Genomic DNA, 18,135 nt, shown 5'->3' with positions numbered 1-18,135 from the left:
TCCAACAATGGCTATTCCGATTCCAAAACCTCCCTAGGTCATTTATTCCAGTGTGTAACTACCTTGACAGTTTGGAAGATTTTCCTAACGTCCAACCTAAACCTCCTTTGCTGCAATTTAAGCCCATACTTCTGGTCCTGTCCTCAGAGGAACAAATGTTTCACACTCCTCTTTATGACAATCATCTTTCCAAGCCTACTTAACAGCCAGGTGCAGCTGCTCAGCACTCCCATCACACGTCCCCTCCTCACCTGTGGTGCCCGAGGTATAAATGTAGAGTGCAGTGGTTTTGCTGGTGATGTTGGCTCGGAACGCGACGGGGATCGGCTCCTCGGAGGCGGCGTCTATCTGGCCCTGGAGAGGCTCCACGCCACTGGTGGGGGACTCGGTGCTCAGGTAGAAAACCCGGATCCCTTTCTGTTGCAGGCTGGGCAGAACGTCCTCAATAGCGGCTTTGAGGTCTGAAGAGGGGGTGAGAAAGGCATTTTTCCCTATTGAGGAACGTGGATCGCTGCATCACACGCACACAGAGGCGTATGGAGACACAGACACTGATGTGCCCACCGACGCAGGCGCACACAGGTACACAGACAAAGGTGGGAGCAGGCAGACAGCGCAGACGCACGCAGAGGCGCCCTGTGACACACTGTCCCCCCACGTCCCCCCCTGTACCCACGTGTTCACCACTGCAAGATGGCATGGGGATGGTTTGTACAGAGCATGCCTTGTGAGGTATCATGGGAAAAGGCCGAATTGGATGAACCTCGTTATCCTGTTGAAATGCGTGTGTGTCATCGCTGGGCATGAAGCTGTGAGAAACGCCCACACACCCGCCCCTCGGTGAGGACAGAGAAACGGCAAACACAGAGGCCATACATGCCAAAGCTCACGTCGATCAGGAGTGGAGGAAGCTCCCTAAAAATGGGGGGCCACCAGTGCCCGAACACTGGCTCCACCCTCATGCCACCCCTTCTCTCTGAGCTCCGCCCCCCATGCCACCCCTCCCCGCAAGATCCCGCCCCATGCCACCCCTCCCCCCAAGATCCTGCCCCACACCACCCCTCCTCTGCCAAAGCCTGCTTCTGCACTGCCCCTTCCCCCTGAGCCCTGCCCCCATACCACCCCTCTCCCTGAGGCCCCACTCCATGGCACCCCTTCTCCCCAAACCTCCACCCCACACCATCCCTCCCCAAGGCCCCACCCCACAGCACCCCTTCTCCCGAGCCCCCACCCTCATGCCACCCCTCCCCTGAGGCCCGCGCCACAGCACCCCTTCTCCCCAAGCCCCACACTACCCATTTCTCCCTGAGGCCCCACCCTCATGCCATCCCTGAGCCCCTGCCTTTGCCCCGCCCCTTCCCTTGAGGCCCCGCCCCCTGCCGCCTCTTCCTCCCAAGACCCCGCCCCTGTTCGCTCCTCTCCAACCCTCCCCACCCCGTCACTCGCCCTCACGGCCTGTAAAAAGTGTTGGGGCTCCTCCCCCCCCCGGCACCCTTCACGTAGACAAAAGGTGCAAGCAAAAAACTGCAAATTCATAATGAAGAAAATGTTCAGCAGCCCATGTCCACCATGAGGGTTGCCCAACCCCATGACACTGCATGGATTTTTCCAGCGCCTGAAGAAAAGTATAAATGAGAGACAGCGACATCACCATGGCCTGCCTCTCCCCCCGCATCTCTACACAGGGAAGCAAGATCGCCTGGAAAAAAAAGAGCTCCCCATTGAGACTTTGGTAGGGGCCGGGCGTACCTGGGAGGTATTGCACTTAGCATGGACTGCTGTGAAGTTCTGGAGGAGAGAAATCCTCCTGCTTTCAGAATGAAGCCTGGTAAAGTTTAGGCTTTAGATTGCGGTTTTGCTATTTTATTTCCGTTTGCAACCCGTTCTAATTTTCTCTGCCACTGCCTCTTAAACACTTAAAATCCCTCTTTCTCTAGTTAATTCACTTCTTTTGACGTTGGGTCTGAATCAGTGAGTTTTTCTAGGAGGGGGTTGCTCAGATACTACCCTTTGAAGGCATGGTGAGCAAATTAATGAGTTTGCATTGATCAGAGAGGTCTTGAGCAGTGTCAGACACACATTTCTGGGGGGCAAGGCTGGGGGGAATTTGCTCCCTGTAGTGCAGTTCATGAGTGGCTGGAAACGGCTTCATGTCACTTTGCTGGGTGTGTGTATGCATGCTGATCTCTGAGTGAACAGAGCCTGGTGGGATTTGTCATTCAGTGGCATAGAAGGGTAGGAGACACCCTGGCCAGGAGAGTTAAAGTGGGTACAGGGGCTCCACCATCCAGGGGCATGTCACACACACGCAGGTACAAAGTTCAACACACATCCATACTTAATATAGGCACAGACACATACACAAGGGTACCAGAAAAATACACCGAATCAAGCATGTTGACTCCAAGGGAGCAGGGCCAATTCACGCCAATGGAGTGACACTGATTTACACCAGCCAGGGATCTGGCTCATTTTATTGATGGGGAAACTGAGGCACAGAACAGGGACATGAGTCATCCCAAACCACACAGCAAGTCAGGGTTAGAACTGTGATAGAATCCAGGGCTGCTAGGCCCTGGCCCTGTGTAGGCATCTATAGATGGGCATAAAGGACTAAATTGAGACCTTTGGGGTTGAAAATTATGGCTCTAAATTACTGAGCCAATGGTTACAGGCGCTGCATCCAGGTTCAGTTTGTGATCGGGGGAAGAAGGGCTCCATTTGCATCCATCCCAGGGTGCATCTGTTTTTTGGTTCTTGTGCGTTATCATTCTGTCTTCTAAGAAATAAAAATTGTGTTACATTGCAACCTTCCCGCAAAAGAATGTTATACTTCTATCTAACTTCTCAATGTGTGTGTGCTGTGAACCTAACAATGTTCCCTCTCCGGGCCTCATCTTCCCCTCCCACCTCTTGTCTATTTAGAGGGTCAGCTTTGTTTGGGGCAGGGACTGTCCCTGTGGCTTCTCCATCTCTGACCATTTTTAAATGGAGATGGGATGTTTTTTCTGAAACATCTGCTCTAGGGGTTACTGTGGGGCCGTTCTCTGGCCCGTGCTAGACAGGGGGTTGGACTAGAGGCTCTCAATGGTCCTGACTGGCCTTGCAATCCATGAATGCAGGTTTGATCCCATCTGGAGTCTCTCTGGGGGCTCCTGAGATAACAACCATGGGAGGAAGAAAAAGCAGCTTTTTCCCTATTGCACGTGGCCAATTCCCAGATCAAAGCCAGCATTAGATTTGCCCTCTGCCTTTTACTGTCGATTCTAACTACACCAGGAAGATTCTGGCAGGGGAGTGTCCTAAGCCCGTTAGCTAGGGAAGGGGGCATCCGCTTATCACTTTATGATCCTTCCTTTATAGCTGCCCCATTATCCTGATCCTTATCAGCACCACCTCTCATCTGAGCCTGAGGATGATTAACTCCAGGTGGTTTCTCCCTGCTGATCTTGCAAACACACAGAGAAACCTTTCACAGAGCTTGTCCTTAGGCTTGTATATGGTGCTAATTCACTAGGGGTCTATTATAGGCCTCCCACTGACTCCAGATCGGGCAGAGATAGCTGCCGGTGACCTACAGCTCACGGCAAGATTTGAACCCTCATTCCTGGTGCCAGAGATCCAAGGATTAAAAAAAGCACGGGACCAGACTTGCAGCCTGCTTGGGGGTATGATTAATTGTATTCCACCAAGGTTAGGAAAGCCTGGGCGGGGGGTTGTTTGGCAAGGGCGGGCTGGAGGTAAACTTGGATTGTTCTCTGGCCCCGGGTTGTGTAAGAGGTCAGGGTCGATCTAATGGCTCCTTCTGGGCAAGGGGATTGTAAACCAGGCTGGAGGTTCAGCAGCAGTTTCACTGCAATGAGGCTTTCACCGAATTCAGTAGGAATGTAAAGCTATCAGGCCAGTAGCCCTGGAGTGTGACAGCAACCCCCTTTTGTGCTGCGTTGGCCATGTGCTGGAATTCTGGCGAACGTCAGGCACCCAGTGGCCACCTCCCTAGTTCTGTGAGCAGGATCCCAGCATGCTGGGTGGAGAGTGCGTCTGTTTAGCTGTGGAGCCCACCCATAAGGCATTGCTGTTTTGCAGCAGGGAAACTGAGGCACACTGCAAGATCAAGACCAGGATTTCCAAAACAGCTCCGCTCCTATCTATGAACAGCGCACTACACCGGGTGGGGGGAGGGGTCAGGACACCTGGGTTCTATCCCCCAACTTTGCCCTGGACCTGCTGCATGCGGCTGGACAAAGGTGGATGAGCTATTTCCCCTTCTACCCTTTGTCGCTCTAGACTCAGAACTTTTTGAGACAGGAGCTGCCTCTAATTATGTACCTGTGCAGTGCCCAGCATAATAAAATATACTATCTAGGTCTGTTCATCAAGAAATCTCAAAGCACTTCACAAAGATATCTTTATCCCCATTCCAAATTTGGGGAAACTGAGGCACGGGGTGTGGAAGCCCAGGATCAACCAGCAAGCCAGTGTAGACCCCAGATCAGAGTTCAGTCCACTAGGTCAGATAACCCAACAGTACCCTGATCTTGACGGGACCCTCCACCTGCTACCATAACAATTGTAATTTAGGCCTCAAAAATAAGAGGCCAGATTTTCAACTGTGGGACTAGCGTGAAAATCTGCTCATGAGTCTCACAACTGGGAGCCCTGCTGGATGCATATGAGAAAAAACACCCTTGCTGAGATGCCAAAGCTCATATCCTCAAAGGTATTTCAGACGCCTAACTCCTGTCGGTTTCAGCCTTTGAGGCTCTGGGTCCTTTGTGAAATTTTGCCCCTCTCCAGAATCTGAGCAAGAGCTAGAAACCAGTCAGGAATTTTCCAGGTCCCAGCCCAATACCTTAACTAGAGCTGGGCGAACACCCGATTTTTCGGTTCATTGGCAATTTTGAAAAGTCGAAGGGAGAAAGAAAATCATTTGGGATCAGACCAAAGACAAACGTTTTCCAAGTTTTAGATGACACGAAAGCAGAGGCAAAAATCGTTTCATGTGGGATGAAAAGTTTAGTCTCAATCCGAAGCGTTTTTAGGCTTTCAAAAAACAAAGTGAAAACGAAAGATAATTTGGAAGCAAAAAGTCCTTCCAACCAAACGCTCAAAACATTTCGTTTGAACCTTTTCCAAACAAAACATTGCAGTTTGTTGGGTTGGAAATGGCTTTTTCAACTCAAACCTTCCTTTCCTTTTCATTTTATAACGTCTTTATAAAGACGAAACAAAAACAGATTCCCATAGTCACAGAGTCATAGACATGTAGGACTGGAAGGGACCTCAGCGGGTCATCTGGTCCAGTCCCCTGCACTCAGGGCACGATTAATAACTAGACCATCCCTGACAGGTGTTTGTCTAACCTGCTCTTAAAAATCCCCAATGATGGAGCTTCCACAACCTCCCGAGGCAAGTTATTCCAGTGCTTAACCATCTTGACAGTTAGGAAGTTTTTCCTAATGTCCAACCTAAACCTCCCTTAAGCCCAGTGCTTCCTTTCCTATCCTCAGAGATTAACGAGAACAATTTCTCACCCTCTTCCCTTTAACTGTCTTTTATGTAATTGAAAACTGTTATCACGTCCCCTCTCAGTCATCTCTTCTCCAGATTCAACAAACCCAATTTTTTTCAATCTTCCCTCATAGGTCATGTTTTCTAGACCTTTAATCACTGTTTTTGTTGCTTTTCTCTGGACTTTCTCCTATTTGTCCACATCTTTCCTGAAATGGTGCCCAGAACAGGACACAATACTCCAGTTGAGGCCTAATCAGCACGGAGTACAACCAGAAATGTTTGGGAAAAGTTGAAACTAGACAAAATCAGACTGGAAATCAGGCTTCTGCATCTTCACCAGTGAGGGTGATTAAGCACTGGAGCAACTTACCGAGGGGGTGGGGGGTGGGAAATGCTCCTCACTGGCAGTTTTTAAATCAGGATTGGATGTTTTTTTAAAGATATGCTCTAGTTCACGCAGGGATTAGATCAGGGGAGCACTAGGCCTGTGTTCTTGAACCTGTGTTATACAGAGCTAAGACCAGATAATTACAATGGTCCCTTCTGGCTGGAACCAGTGAATTTATAAAACATCCATCACACGTGAGGGCCCCACGTTGCCGTAGAGTATGATTAAAAGTGTTCAAGGCTACAGGACCCAATTAGGATAAGCAACCGGAGCCAGCAGAGGCAGGGTTTAATGGCTGTGCAGCCTTGGGCAGGTCACTGACCCACTTTGTGCCTCAGTTTCCCCTGTCAATGCCCTCTCGGTAGCCTGGGATTAGTCTTAACAGCTGTGGAGTTTTATTGCCGCTATTAGGTGCCAAAGCTGGGCATGTATGTGTACGCTGGGGTGTGGCTGTCATCATAACCTCCGTCCTCGAACTCTGAGAGAGGCATTACACCCCAGGGGACTTTAGCATGAGCCAGATAGTCCCGCCAAACCCATGCACACACAGACACACACACAGGTATATACATAGGTGCACACAAATACACACACACGAGACACACACAAATACAGACACACAAACTAATGCATACACATACACGCACAAAACACACACGTAGACAGAGACACACAACCATAGACACACACAGGCATACACAAAAATACATACCATGCAGGTGCACTTGCAGAGACCCACAAAAAACATTCAGGTGCACACACCCCTGAACAAATGCGCACACACCAATGCCTACACACACACAGAAGAACACACACATGCACCCACAAACTCACACTTACTTTCTCACACATACACAAAACACATAGATGCATCCATACACATGCACAGAATAATAATAGGAATCCCTGGTGAATCCCTTTTCGTCTGTAGATCCAGAGACGGGATGGGACTAGCCAAATATCACCCAGCAGGCACACACAGGCATTAAAAAAGAACACACACACAAATGCATGCACATACGCACATACAGAAATACACTAACACGCATCTCTAGACCAGCACACATGCATATAAATCCCAAAAAACGCACACACAAATGCACGCACGCGCACATACACAAACACACACTAAACACACACACCTAGACCAGCACACACGCACATAAACAACCACACACACACAAATGCATGCACACACACATGCAAACACACACTAACACGCACCTCTAGACCAGCACACATGCACACAAATACCCACAAACACACATACACATGCACACACACACTACCATGCACACCTAGACCAGCACACACACAAAGACACACATCCATGCGTCCATGCACATACTCCTAGACAAATGTGCACACACCCCTGCCCAAACACAGATGCAGGGAACAGCCACACACACAAACCACATAACAGACCCCTGCCTGCACACACATGTGCAAACAGCCACACGCACACACGTGCACAACCCCCCGCCTGCACACACACGTGCAAACAGCCACATGCAAACACGTGCACACACACAATGAAAAGCGCCGCGGCAAGTGGTTTGAACTGCCAAACCTTTTCCTTGTCCTCTTAATCCTGATTGCCTGAGCCTTGGCCTTGACTCCGTCTGTACGTAATTTCTCTGCACTATACCCTAGAAACTGAGTAAACACATGGCTTAACTCCTTCGCTGGCAAGCGGAGACAGGGGATTCGGGTACCCCGAGAATGGTCACAGGCCTGGGGAAATTACCGTATGGAGAGAGACTGCAACTGGGGACCTGGCATTGACCTAGAGCAGGTGGGGCTGGGAGCCAGGACTCCTGGGTTCTAGCCCCAGCTCTGGGAGGGGAGTAGGGTCTGCTGGTTAGAGCCGGGGGGCTGGGAGCCAGGACTCCTGCGTTCTTTCCCCGGCTCTGGGAAGGGAGTGGGGTCTGGTGGTTAGATTGAGGGGGGGCTTGGAACCAGGACTCCTGGATTCTCTCCCTGGCTCTGGGTGGGCAGTGGGGGCTAGTGGTTAGACCAGGGGGACTGGGAACCAGGACTCCTGAGTTCTCTTCCTGGCTCTGGGGGTCTAGCAGTTTAGAGCAGGAGGCAGAGGAGGGCTGCCCCCAAATCCATGCCAGGTTTCCCACAGTGCCTGCTCTGGCTTTGGTTGGCTCCAAAGTGCTGGTACCCGCGCCATGCAGCTGTGATCCAGGCACACCTGCAGCTGGGTGCCTTCAACCGGCAGGGCTTTGATGTAAGGAGCAGGACAAGAGCCCTGTGTGCAGCCTGGGCCTCACTCACCGTGCAGACATTGACCCCTGTGCGAACAATCCAGGAGTCCTGGCTCCCAGCCCCCCTGCTGTAATCACTACACCCCGGCCCCAGAGGTGAAAGTAAGCCGGGATGGTATGATGGCCCGGTAAGACCTGGTACACAGCTGACCATACTGGCAGGGCCACTGATGCGGGGGCGCCAAAAGGGGCAGCTTCCCCAGGGCTCCCAGAGCCCTGGGCCCTTTAAATCACTACTGGACCATGCTGAAGGGCAGGCTGGCTGGGGGAGTCTGCTCCTATCCTGCCCCATTGAGCCACCCCCCACACTCCTTGTTCAAGACCCCAGCTGCCCTGCGTACTGGTAAGTCCCTTAAATTACTTTCAGCGCTGCTCCCCCTCCCAGAGCCAGGGAGAGAACTGAGGAGTCCTGGCTCCCAGCCCTCCTGCTCTAACCACTAGCACCCACACCTCACCCAGAGCCAGGATAGAACCCAGATGTCGTGGTTCCCAGCCCCCTGGCTCTAACCACTACACCAAACTGAGATGAGAGGCCAGACCCCGCCCCTTCCTCACCCCTCCCCAAGGCAGTGAAGTTGTGAATTGCTCCTCAGCCAGTGGCGGTCCCATGCCCCTGCCCCTGGGGTGGATCAGAGACCCAACCAGCATGGGCAGTCCCCTGCCCCCTTGCTGCAGGAACACCTGGCACTGCGATGGAGCAGGGTCCCCCTCACTGTGGGGCCCCGGGATGCAGCTGGTCCCTGCTCTCCAGGAGACATGACCCTCGGTGGCAGCAGCCTCCCCGCTCACCTGGGGTGGTCAGCAGCACCGTGGCCCCGCAGGCGTCGAGCGAATGCAGCAGGGACTTGGCGCGAATGTTGCTGTTCAGACACGCCATGGTGCAGCCGATCTTCGCCAGCCCCATCCAAACCCAGAGGTAGGCGGGGACGTTCAGCAGGAAGACGGCCACCGAGTCCCCTTCCCGCAGCCCCACGCCGTCCCGCAGGACCCGAGCCGCCTGGCTGCTGCGCCGGTCTATGTCCCGGTAGGTGTAGACCTGATCCCCGAAAAGCAGCAGGGCTTTCTCCGGGTGGCTCTGCACCTTCTCCAGGAAGGTATCGAGCAGGGTGAGGGGAGGGCGGCGCTGGAGCCGACGCAGACATCTGTATCCCCTGTGGATGACAGACAGTGATATGACCAGGTCCTGCCACCAGTAGGGGAAAAGCAGGTTCCCCAGCAGGGGCAGCAGGAGCAGAAGCCCGGCTAGGGCTGTGCACAGAGCAAGCATGACTCAGCTGGGGCTCCACCGCAACCTCCCAGCAGCTCCGCTGTGCATGTGCATAAAACCGGGGAGGTGCTGGGAGTTACTAGCTTTCCCCTCCCCGCTGTCCTGTGAGGCTGATTCGAGGATGGCCTGGCTGGGAGTCAAGACCTTGGGTTATTCACATCGAGGGGGTGGGAGAGCTGCCAAAGTCCCTCCAGCTGACTGCTCCTTGCACCCAGGTCAGGCCGTGGGCGGGGCGGGCCGTTCCAGAGCTGGTGTCAGGCCATGGGTCGCACTCCAGCCAGCAAGGGATATCTGGCTCTCTCGGTGGGCTGCCCCAAGCAGTCAGAAGTGACTCTGACCCAGGCAGGAAGGAGAGAGTTTTTTCCGGGCCGTCTAGTGAATGAGGAAGCACGGTCCTCACCAATTCATATAGGAATTGGTAGCTTGGAAAGTCTCAAGCTCAATTTCACCCCTTCTCTCTCCCCGCCCCCAAATATACAACCTCCTGCAACTGTGTGTGTCTCACACAACCTCCTGCAAATTCTCCTTTTCACACACACACAACCTCCCACAAATTCTCCTTTGCGCACACACACACAACCTCCTGCAAATTCTCCTTTGCACAGACACACACACAACCCCCTGCAAATTCTCCTTTGCACAGACACACACACACAACCTCCCGGAAATTCTCCTTTGCGCGCACACACACACATATCCTGTACATTCTCTCTTGCAGTGACTCACACACACACAAAATGTCCTGCACATTCTCTCTCTCACACACACACACAATCGCCTGCAAGTTCTCTTTTGCACAGACACTCACACACGATCTTGCGAACTCTCTCTCTCGCACTCCACATTATCTCTCTGCTTTTCTCTCTCTGTCCCTCTCTGTCTCACACACAGTTTCCTGCAGATTCTCTCTCTCACATGCAACACACTCCCTCTGCTTTGACACACACATTCTGGGGAAGACTTTTGCCTTTTCTGCACTGGCGGGGCATGGTGCAGTGATCCAGCTACTACACCACCAAAAAGGGAGGTTGGGGGTGACGTGGACTCCCTGGGAGGGAATTCTGGCTGAATCTTCCTGAACTCCCCCAGAGCAAGGCTAACGTGCTCCTCCTAGTGTCCAGCTAGCTCTCCTGTGTCAAAGGGCAGGTCTACACTATGGGGGAAAATCGATATAAGTCGAAGTATCTGATATCGAATTACTTACCGTCCTCATGGCGCGGGATCGACGTCCGCGGCTCCCCATGTCGACTCTGCTACCGCCGTTCGCGTTGGTGGAGTTACGGAGTCGACATGAGCGCGTTCAGGGATCGATATATCGCGTCTAGATGAGACGCGATATATCGATCCCCGAGAAATCGATTGCTACCCGCCGATACGGCGGGTAGTGAAGACGTACCCTAAGGGGTAGTCAGTGGCTCTCAATCTTTCCCCACTACAGTACCCCTTTCAGGAGGCTGATATGTCTTGCATATCCCCAAGTTCCACCTCCCTTAAAAACTATTTGCTTCCAAAATCAGACATAAAAATACAGAAGTGTCACAGCCACACTAGCACTGACAAGTGGCCGACTTTCTCATTTCTACCATATCATTAGCAATAAATCAATTGGAATATAAATATTGTACATACATTTCAGTGGATAGTATATAGAGCAGCATAAACACGTCATTGTCCGTATGAAATTTTAGCTTGTACTGACTTTGCTGGTGCTTTTTATGTGGCCTGTTGTAAAACTAGGCAAATATCTAGATGAGTTGATGTACCCTCTGGAAGATCTCTGAGTACCCCCGGAGGTACATGTACCTCTGGTTGAGAACCACTGTTTAGATAGTCTGTGAGCCCTCTGGTGCTTATGGTGTTCTGTGCTGAAGACGCTGCCGGAAACCAGGCAGAGGAGCAGCGTGTGTGTAGCTAGCTAGGGTGGTGACGTTTAGTAGATACAATGAATACGCAACCTTCTTTCTGTCCATCCATCCATCCCTCCACCCAACCCCTCTGTCCATCCTTCCATCCATCCATCCAACCCCTCCATACATCCATCCCTCCACCCAACCCCTCTATCCATCCATCCATCCCTCAACCCAGCTCCACTAACGATCCATCCATCCAACCAAAAACAAAAGCCATTATCCATCCCTCCATCCAAATACACAAGCCATTATCCATCCACCCATCCATCCCTCCACCCAACCCCTATCCATCCTTCCATCCATCCATGCAACCCCTCCATCCATCCATCCCTCCACCCAACCCCTCTATCCATCCATCCCTTTATTCATCCATCCATCCAAATATGCATCCCTTTATCCATCCCTCCATCCCTCCACTCAACCCCCTGTCCACCCTTCCATCCATCCATCCAACCCCTCCATCCCTCCTCCCAACCCCTCTATCCATCCATCCATCTAAATACACATCCCTCTCTATCCATCCATCCATCCATCCCCCAAAACACCTATACATTTGTCTATTTCCATACACACCCCTTTATCCATCCATCTGTCCCCGTACACCCCTTTATCTATCTATCTATCTATCTATCTATCTATCTATCCCCAGATACCCATCCATCTAGCTAGCTAGCTAGGATTTCTATACTGCCCATCACTGTGGTTTCTCTGTACATCCCCATAGGTTAGGTCAGCCTGGGAAGGTGTCTACTGTAGATCACTTCCTTGGTCTAAGAAGGCCACTTGGAAAGCGTCCAGTGGCTGCATCCTGGCATGGTTGTTAAGATGGGGGTGTTGTTGACGTACACCTCACCACTAGCACCCCAGAGCTGGGCTTCCTGAGTTCCTCCCCATGGGGCCACTGGAACTGATTGTTCTCGGTGAACCCAACTTGCCTGTCCCTGGCCCTGGGGTAATTTTGAAGGCGTGTGTGTGTTGTTGTGGGAGGGAGAGAAGTAGGTTATTGTCGTTTTAATAAGGGGGGGCAGTTTGTGGCTGCTCCACCATTTGGAAGGTTGGAATATGGGCCAGGGGGCAAGATTGGGGTGCGGAGGGTGGGTAAAATAGACCTTGGGGCCTGATGAATTCATGAGGCGTGGGCATTGTCAAAGCCACCCATGGTGTGTCTCTACACAGAGCCAGTTGTGTTCTCCCACAGCAGAATATTCATGTCTTCATGCCATCGAGGCTGGCACAGATGGGAGGGCTCTTCTCTGTTGATTTCATGTCTTCCTGTTGGTTCCGTATGCAGATGGGGCTTCTATTGTATTGACCCACAGTGCTTCATTTACGCTGGGGACAGGGCTAGATGAATAGAAAAGCTTTGTCTGGCGGAAAACCAGCTTGTCACCTCTGTGTTGTTACAATATATTTTTCAGTGAATGCACATAACTCCTTGTAGAGGGTCAGTACATGCCTTGCACAAGGATGTGAATGACCCGGGTGTCACTGGCTTTCATCTGACACCTCACACGACACCTTTCATGGATAAAGACCGTGAAAGTGGGGTGTTAGGTGCAGTGAGTTTGTCAGGCCTGTGAGAAGCTGCTAATCTACAACCAGGACCCGAGTCAGCTTTGAGGGGTTCTCAGGGTCATGTTAACATCTTGCTTCACAAAAGCTTATGCCCAAATAAATCTGTTAGTCTTTAAGGTGCCACTGTTCTCCTCATTGTTTTTTTTTTTTGCTTTGCATAGGGGCATTGAGGTCATGCCGGGGCATCTAGAATGCCAAGCTCTTATCTGGAGATTTTCATCCGTAGATCTCAAAGTGCTTCACACCAGAGGTCGGTGTCATTATTCCCATTTTACAGATAGGAAAGCTGCAGCACAGGGGGGGAGGGATGAGTGACCAACATCACTCACAGGGCAGACCTGGGAATAGAAACTGGATCTTCTGGCGCAGTTCTCCGGCCACTAGGCTCCCTCACTCATAGTCAGCCAGATCCTAGCTCAGGTTTTATGCTGAGCTATTTGGCACATGGCCCAGCGTGTGGCTATTCGCTTGTACGACGTCTCCCCTGGGTGCTACCATGTTTTTGGTAGTAATTATAATAGTTAGATTACGGATCACTTCTGAGCTCAGGGAGTAATAACAGAGCCAAGCCCTGTTATTATATTGCCACCCCACAGGCCCGAGCAGAGAGCCAATATTTGGGCCTTGCCAGGGTCTTGCCATTCGGAGGAGAAAGTGACAATCAAGATGTAGATGTGCCAAGGGGAGGACAGCAGGTTTAGCCCCACCAAAGAGCAGTTTAACTGGTTGCCTACTGTGTTGTACTATAAAACTATATGGGGTGTGTTGTATCCTTGGGAGCAGCAGGTTTAGGAAGAAATCACTGGAGACCAGAAAGCTGTAAGCCTTAAAAAGTAACCATTTATTGCCACACACTGAACTAACCAAACCAGCCAAAACTGGCTGGGCTATCCCCTAATAATCTAACTCAGTTGCCATAGCAACAACAAGGTGCTATTACCACGACAACCAAATACACAACATATTCCTCCCCCCTTAATAAGAACATCCCCTAAATAAAACAAACACTAAACTAGAGAAGGAAGGTAGACTGCCTCCATTCCCGCCTAAACCCCGGGGATTATTTTGCCTCATAACCGTGGGTTCGTCCTAGCTAAAGATCCAGCCATTGAGGATATCTTCTGTCTCTAGGTGGATTACAGCGAACTTCTGATGTTGTGGCACCTGAAAATGTCTTGGGCGAGGGCCTGACAATGGGCTCAGGGTTCGTAGCGTGCACGAGTAAGGAGTATCAGCTAGTCCCGGGCAAGGGGGTATCTCAGCCACCAGCAGTAATGGAGGAGAACAATCAGGAACAGGTAATTCTTCATTCGGTGTCTTGCCAGAAGTGGTGAAGTCAGACAACTCAACTGAAGATGTGTCCTGAGGATTGGCGTGACCTGGCAACAGCTGATCTACATGTCGCCGCCAGGTAAGATTCTCTGCAGTCTGGACGGAATAGAAAACACGTCCTGGTTCAAAAATGATCATGGCAGGGACCCATTTAGCTCCAGAAGTATAATTCTGAGCCAAAACTGGCTGTCCCAAGCTAAAGGTTCGGTCTTTTGCTCTGGGTGCCCGTCTGATGACTTGATATTGCTGCTGACGTTGCACAATTTGTCGGGGTTCAGAAGGTTTCAGCAGATCAAAGCAAGTGTGCAGCTGTCGTCCCATCATTAGAAAGGCCAGGGATGCCTTGGTCGTAGCATGAGGTGTGTTTCTGTAGGAAAGTAAGAAGGTGTCCAGACACTTTTGAATGGAGTGTTGTCCCCTTGCCGATTTCAAAGCTTGTTTCATTGTCTGCACAAATCTTTCAGCTAATCCACTGGTGGATGGATGGATGGTGCTGAAGTGATATGGTGTATCCCATTTGCCTTCATAAAATTTTGAAACTCCTCAGAGACGAACTGCAGTCCGTTGTCGCTTACAAGTTTTTTCTGGCAGACCGAAATGACTAAAGAGTCCTCGTAGTTTTTGGATAGTACTCTCTGCAGTAGTGGACAGCATTATAGAGACTTCTGGCCATTTAGAATGGGAATCTACCACCACCAAGAACATGCTTCCTTCAAGGGGGCCAGTGAAGTCAACATAAATACGTTGCCACGGGTTTTCCGGCCTTTCCCATGGGTGTAGGGGCGCCCACTGCGGTGCATTCCTGACACCCTGACATGACATACAAGCTTTTGCCTTCTCTTCAATAGCACTGTCCAATCCAGGCCACCAAAAATAGCTTTGTGCAATTTCCTTCATGCGCACTACTCCACAGTGACCGGAATGGAGCTGTTCTAACGTCTGTGATCTCAGTGGTGGTGGAATAATGACACGTCTCCCCCACAACAAACAACAAGATTGGATTGATAACTCCATCCTCCTGGACATGTAGGTAACAAGGTCAGTTGAGACTGGAGAGGTTCGTCAAGATTTTCCATGCATCACCAGGTCCATAACTTGGGACAATACTGGGTAAACGCGAGTTGTCTTCTTTATCTGAGTAGCAGTGATGGGTGTATTCTCTACCTGTTCAAAGTAGAAGATTTCCTTTTGGGCACTATCTTGATGTTTGATTGGCAAAGGAAACCTTGCCAGTTGTGTGCTGTGCAGAGTGGATTTCTGATATTTGATTTCATATGTGTGCGCGGAAAGTAACAATGCCCAATGTTGCATACGACTGGCAGCTAATGGGGGAATGCCTGTGTAGGATCCAAAATTGACGTCAGAGGTCGATGGTCTGTGAAAAGAGTAAACTTCCGCCCAAACAGGTACTGATGAATCTTCCGAATTCCAAAAACGATTCCCAATGCCTCACGTTCGATTTGGGCATAGTTAGTTTCTGCTTTGCTTAGAGTGCGTGAAGCAAAAGCAATAGGTCTCTCTTCTCCCAAAGGCATAATGTGTAACATGACTGCTCCCACTCCATAAGGGGAGGCATCGCAGGCCAACTGTAGGGGCAAGGATAGACCAAAGTGCGTTAAAACTTCAGAATTTAGCAATGCATCCTTAGCTTTGTTAAATGCAACATTACAGGCTTCAGTCCACTTCCAGGTCTTGTTCTGCCCAAGAAGTTCATGAAGTGGTTTTAGCAGTGTGGATAACTGTGAGATGAACTTTCCATAATAGTTCAATAGTCCTAGAAAGGCGCGCAGCTGGCTAACATTTCGAGGAGGGGGAGCCTGCACAATAGCCTTAACTTTTGCAGGGGCCTTATGAAGACCCACAGCATCAATGATGTGTCCCAAATATTCAAGAGAGGTCTGGAAGAATTCACACTTGTCTTTGCAGACGTGTAGGCCATACTCTTCCAGTCTTTGTAGGGTAGCCTCTAAATTCTTTAAGTGATCCTCTTCATTTCTTCCAGTGACCAGGATGTCATCCAGATAGCACTGAACTCCTGGCAAGCCACACAAGATCTGGTCCATAGCCCTCTGGAACAGGGCGGGAACGGACGTTATTCCAAAGGGTAGGCGGCAGTATCAATAAAGCCCCTTATGAGTCACAATAGTCAACAGCTCTTGGAACTTTTCATTGACGTGCATCTGTAAATATGCTTAACTCAGATCAATCTTACTGAACTTTTGTCCCCCAGCCAGGCCTGCAAAGAGGTCATCGATGCGGGGAAGCGGGTATTGCTCTGCACACAACACCGGGTTGACAGTGACTTTAAAATCACCACAAATCCGGAGGGAGCCATCTTTCTTCACTATTGGAACGATAGGAGTGGCCCATGGGCTAATGGTAACTGGTATTAGTACTCCATTGGTGATCAGACACTCCAGGTCTGCTTCAACTTTTGGCCTGATGGCATATGGCACAGTTCGGGCTTTCAGATATATTGGTGGCCTGTCAGGTTTAATGTTCAATGTCACAGTGATTCCCTTCATACTTCCCAGATTTTTTCCAAAAACAGCAGCATGTTTCCTTAGTATAGGGGTCAGACTGGTTTCTTCTTTAGTCATCCGGTGCACTTCTGCCCAGTTCAGCTGAATCTTCCCAAGCCAAGACCTACCCATTAAGGCTGGGTAGTCACCTCTCACCACAAACAGTGGCAATTTAGCTGCCTGTCCATTGAGCTCCACCTTAACATCAATAGTGCCCAACATGGGCACAGCTTCTCCCGTATACGTCTTCAGAACAGTTTTTGTTGCCTTAAGCGGAAGATGCTGTAGCTTTTCTTAATACACAGTCTCAGAGACCAGTGAGACGGCTGCACCGGTGTCCAGTTCCATGCGTATAGGTTTGCCATCCAACAACGGGGTTACTCAGTATTCATGTGAGCCACTGACAAAGACAAAACATGCAGTAGCACTTCCTCTTGCGATGAGGTGTCACCTTGGTCATCCCGGGTCTGCTCTAGGGTATACAGGATTCCCCTTTTGGTCAGCCAGACCACAGGCCTCTTTTTCTTTTGTTTACAGGCACACGCAATGTGTCCCTTTTTGCCACAGTGTCGATACACCAGGTCCTTACACCAGCATTCTGATGCCTGGTGACCTGACTTACCACAGCGGTAACATTCCTGACCCTGCACAGTTTTGTGGATAAGTTCTTGTGACACTTTATGCACCCTAGGGAATGCACCAATAGATTGTGCCTCCTTTGTAGCCAGTTCCATGGAGACAGTAATATCAACAGCCTTCTGTAATGTAAGCTGAGCCTGTCAGTAGGCGCTTCCGTATAGCTTCACTGTACAGGTCACACACTAACCTGTCACGCAGGGCATCATTTAACATCTCCTTAAATTCACAGTGTTCTGCAAGTTTTCTCAAAGTTGCTACAAATTGTACAACTGTTTCATCTTCTTTCTGGTCTCTTTTGTGGAACTGATATCTTTCAGCAATTGCCAGTGGTTTGGGAGAAAAATGGGACCCCAGGATTTCCACAATGTCACTGTAAGATTTGGTCTCAGGCTTAACAGGGTGTAGTAAGCTGCGTAGCAGGGAGTAGGTCTTAGCCCCTACAACACTTAAGAATATCGGCACCTTCTTCACTTCTGTAATGTCATTTGCAATAACAAAAAGCTGAAAACGCTCAGTATACACATGCCACCCGCTGCACTATATTCTCCTCAAAAGGTTCCAGTGGCCTGTACGTGTAGCCACGGCTTTAGTTTCAATTTCACAGTCAGTGCCAACAAGCAGCAGCTAAAAGAATTTGGAAGTTTTTTTTTTTTCTTTACCTTCACTTCTACTTCCTTCCGTTGCTGGGGCAGCACAGGGATCCCACCCTCATCGC

General features: G+C 50.4%; 1 protein-coding gene across 1 annotated transcript in view; it reads right to left on the bottom strand.

The window, feature by feature from the left end:
• Positions 1-9,442, bottom strand: part of LOC120393183 (very long-chain acyl-CoA synthetase-like) — a 36,086-nt gene extending 26,644 nt beyond the window's left edge. Inside the window, exons 1-2 of the mRNA XM_039517757.1 lie at positions 8,965-9,442; positions 252-461 (exon numbers count right to left, since the gene is read on the bottom strand). Of these exons, the coding sequence (XP_039373691.1) occupies positions 252-461; positions 8,965-9,442 (688 nt within the window). The remainder of the gene's footprint in view (positions 1-251; positions 462-8,964) is intronic.
• Between the last annotated feature and the right edge of the window lie 8,693 nt (positions 9,443-18,135).

This window comes from Mauremys reevesii, unplaced genomic scaffold (genome assembly GCF_016161935.1).
Source record: "Mauremys reevesii isolate NIE-2019 unplaced genomic scaffold, ASM1616193v1 Contig16, whole genome shotgun sequence".
Lineage (NCBI taxonomy): Eukaryota > Metazoa > Chordata > Testudines > Geoemydidae > Mauremys > Mauremys reevesii.
The sequence above is the reverse complement of the archived record's forward strand: the minus strand, read 5'-3'. Positions and strand labels throughout refer to the sequence as shown.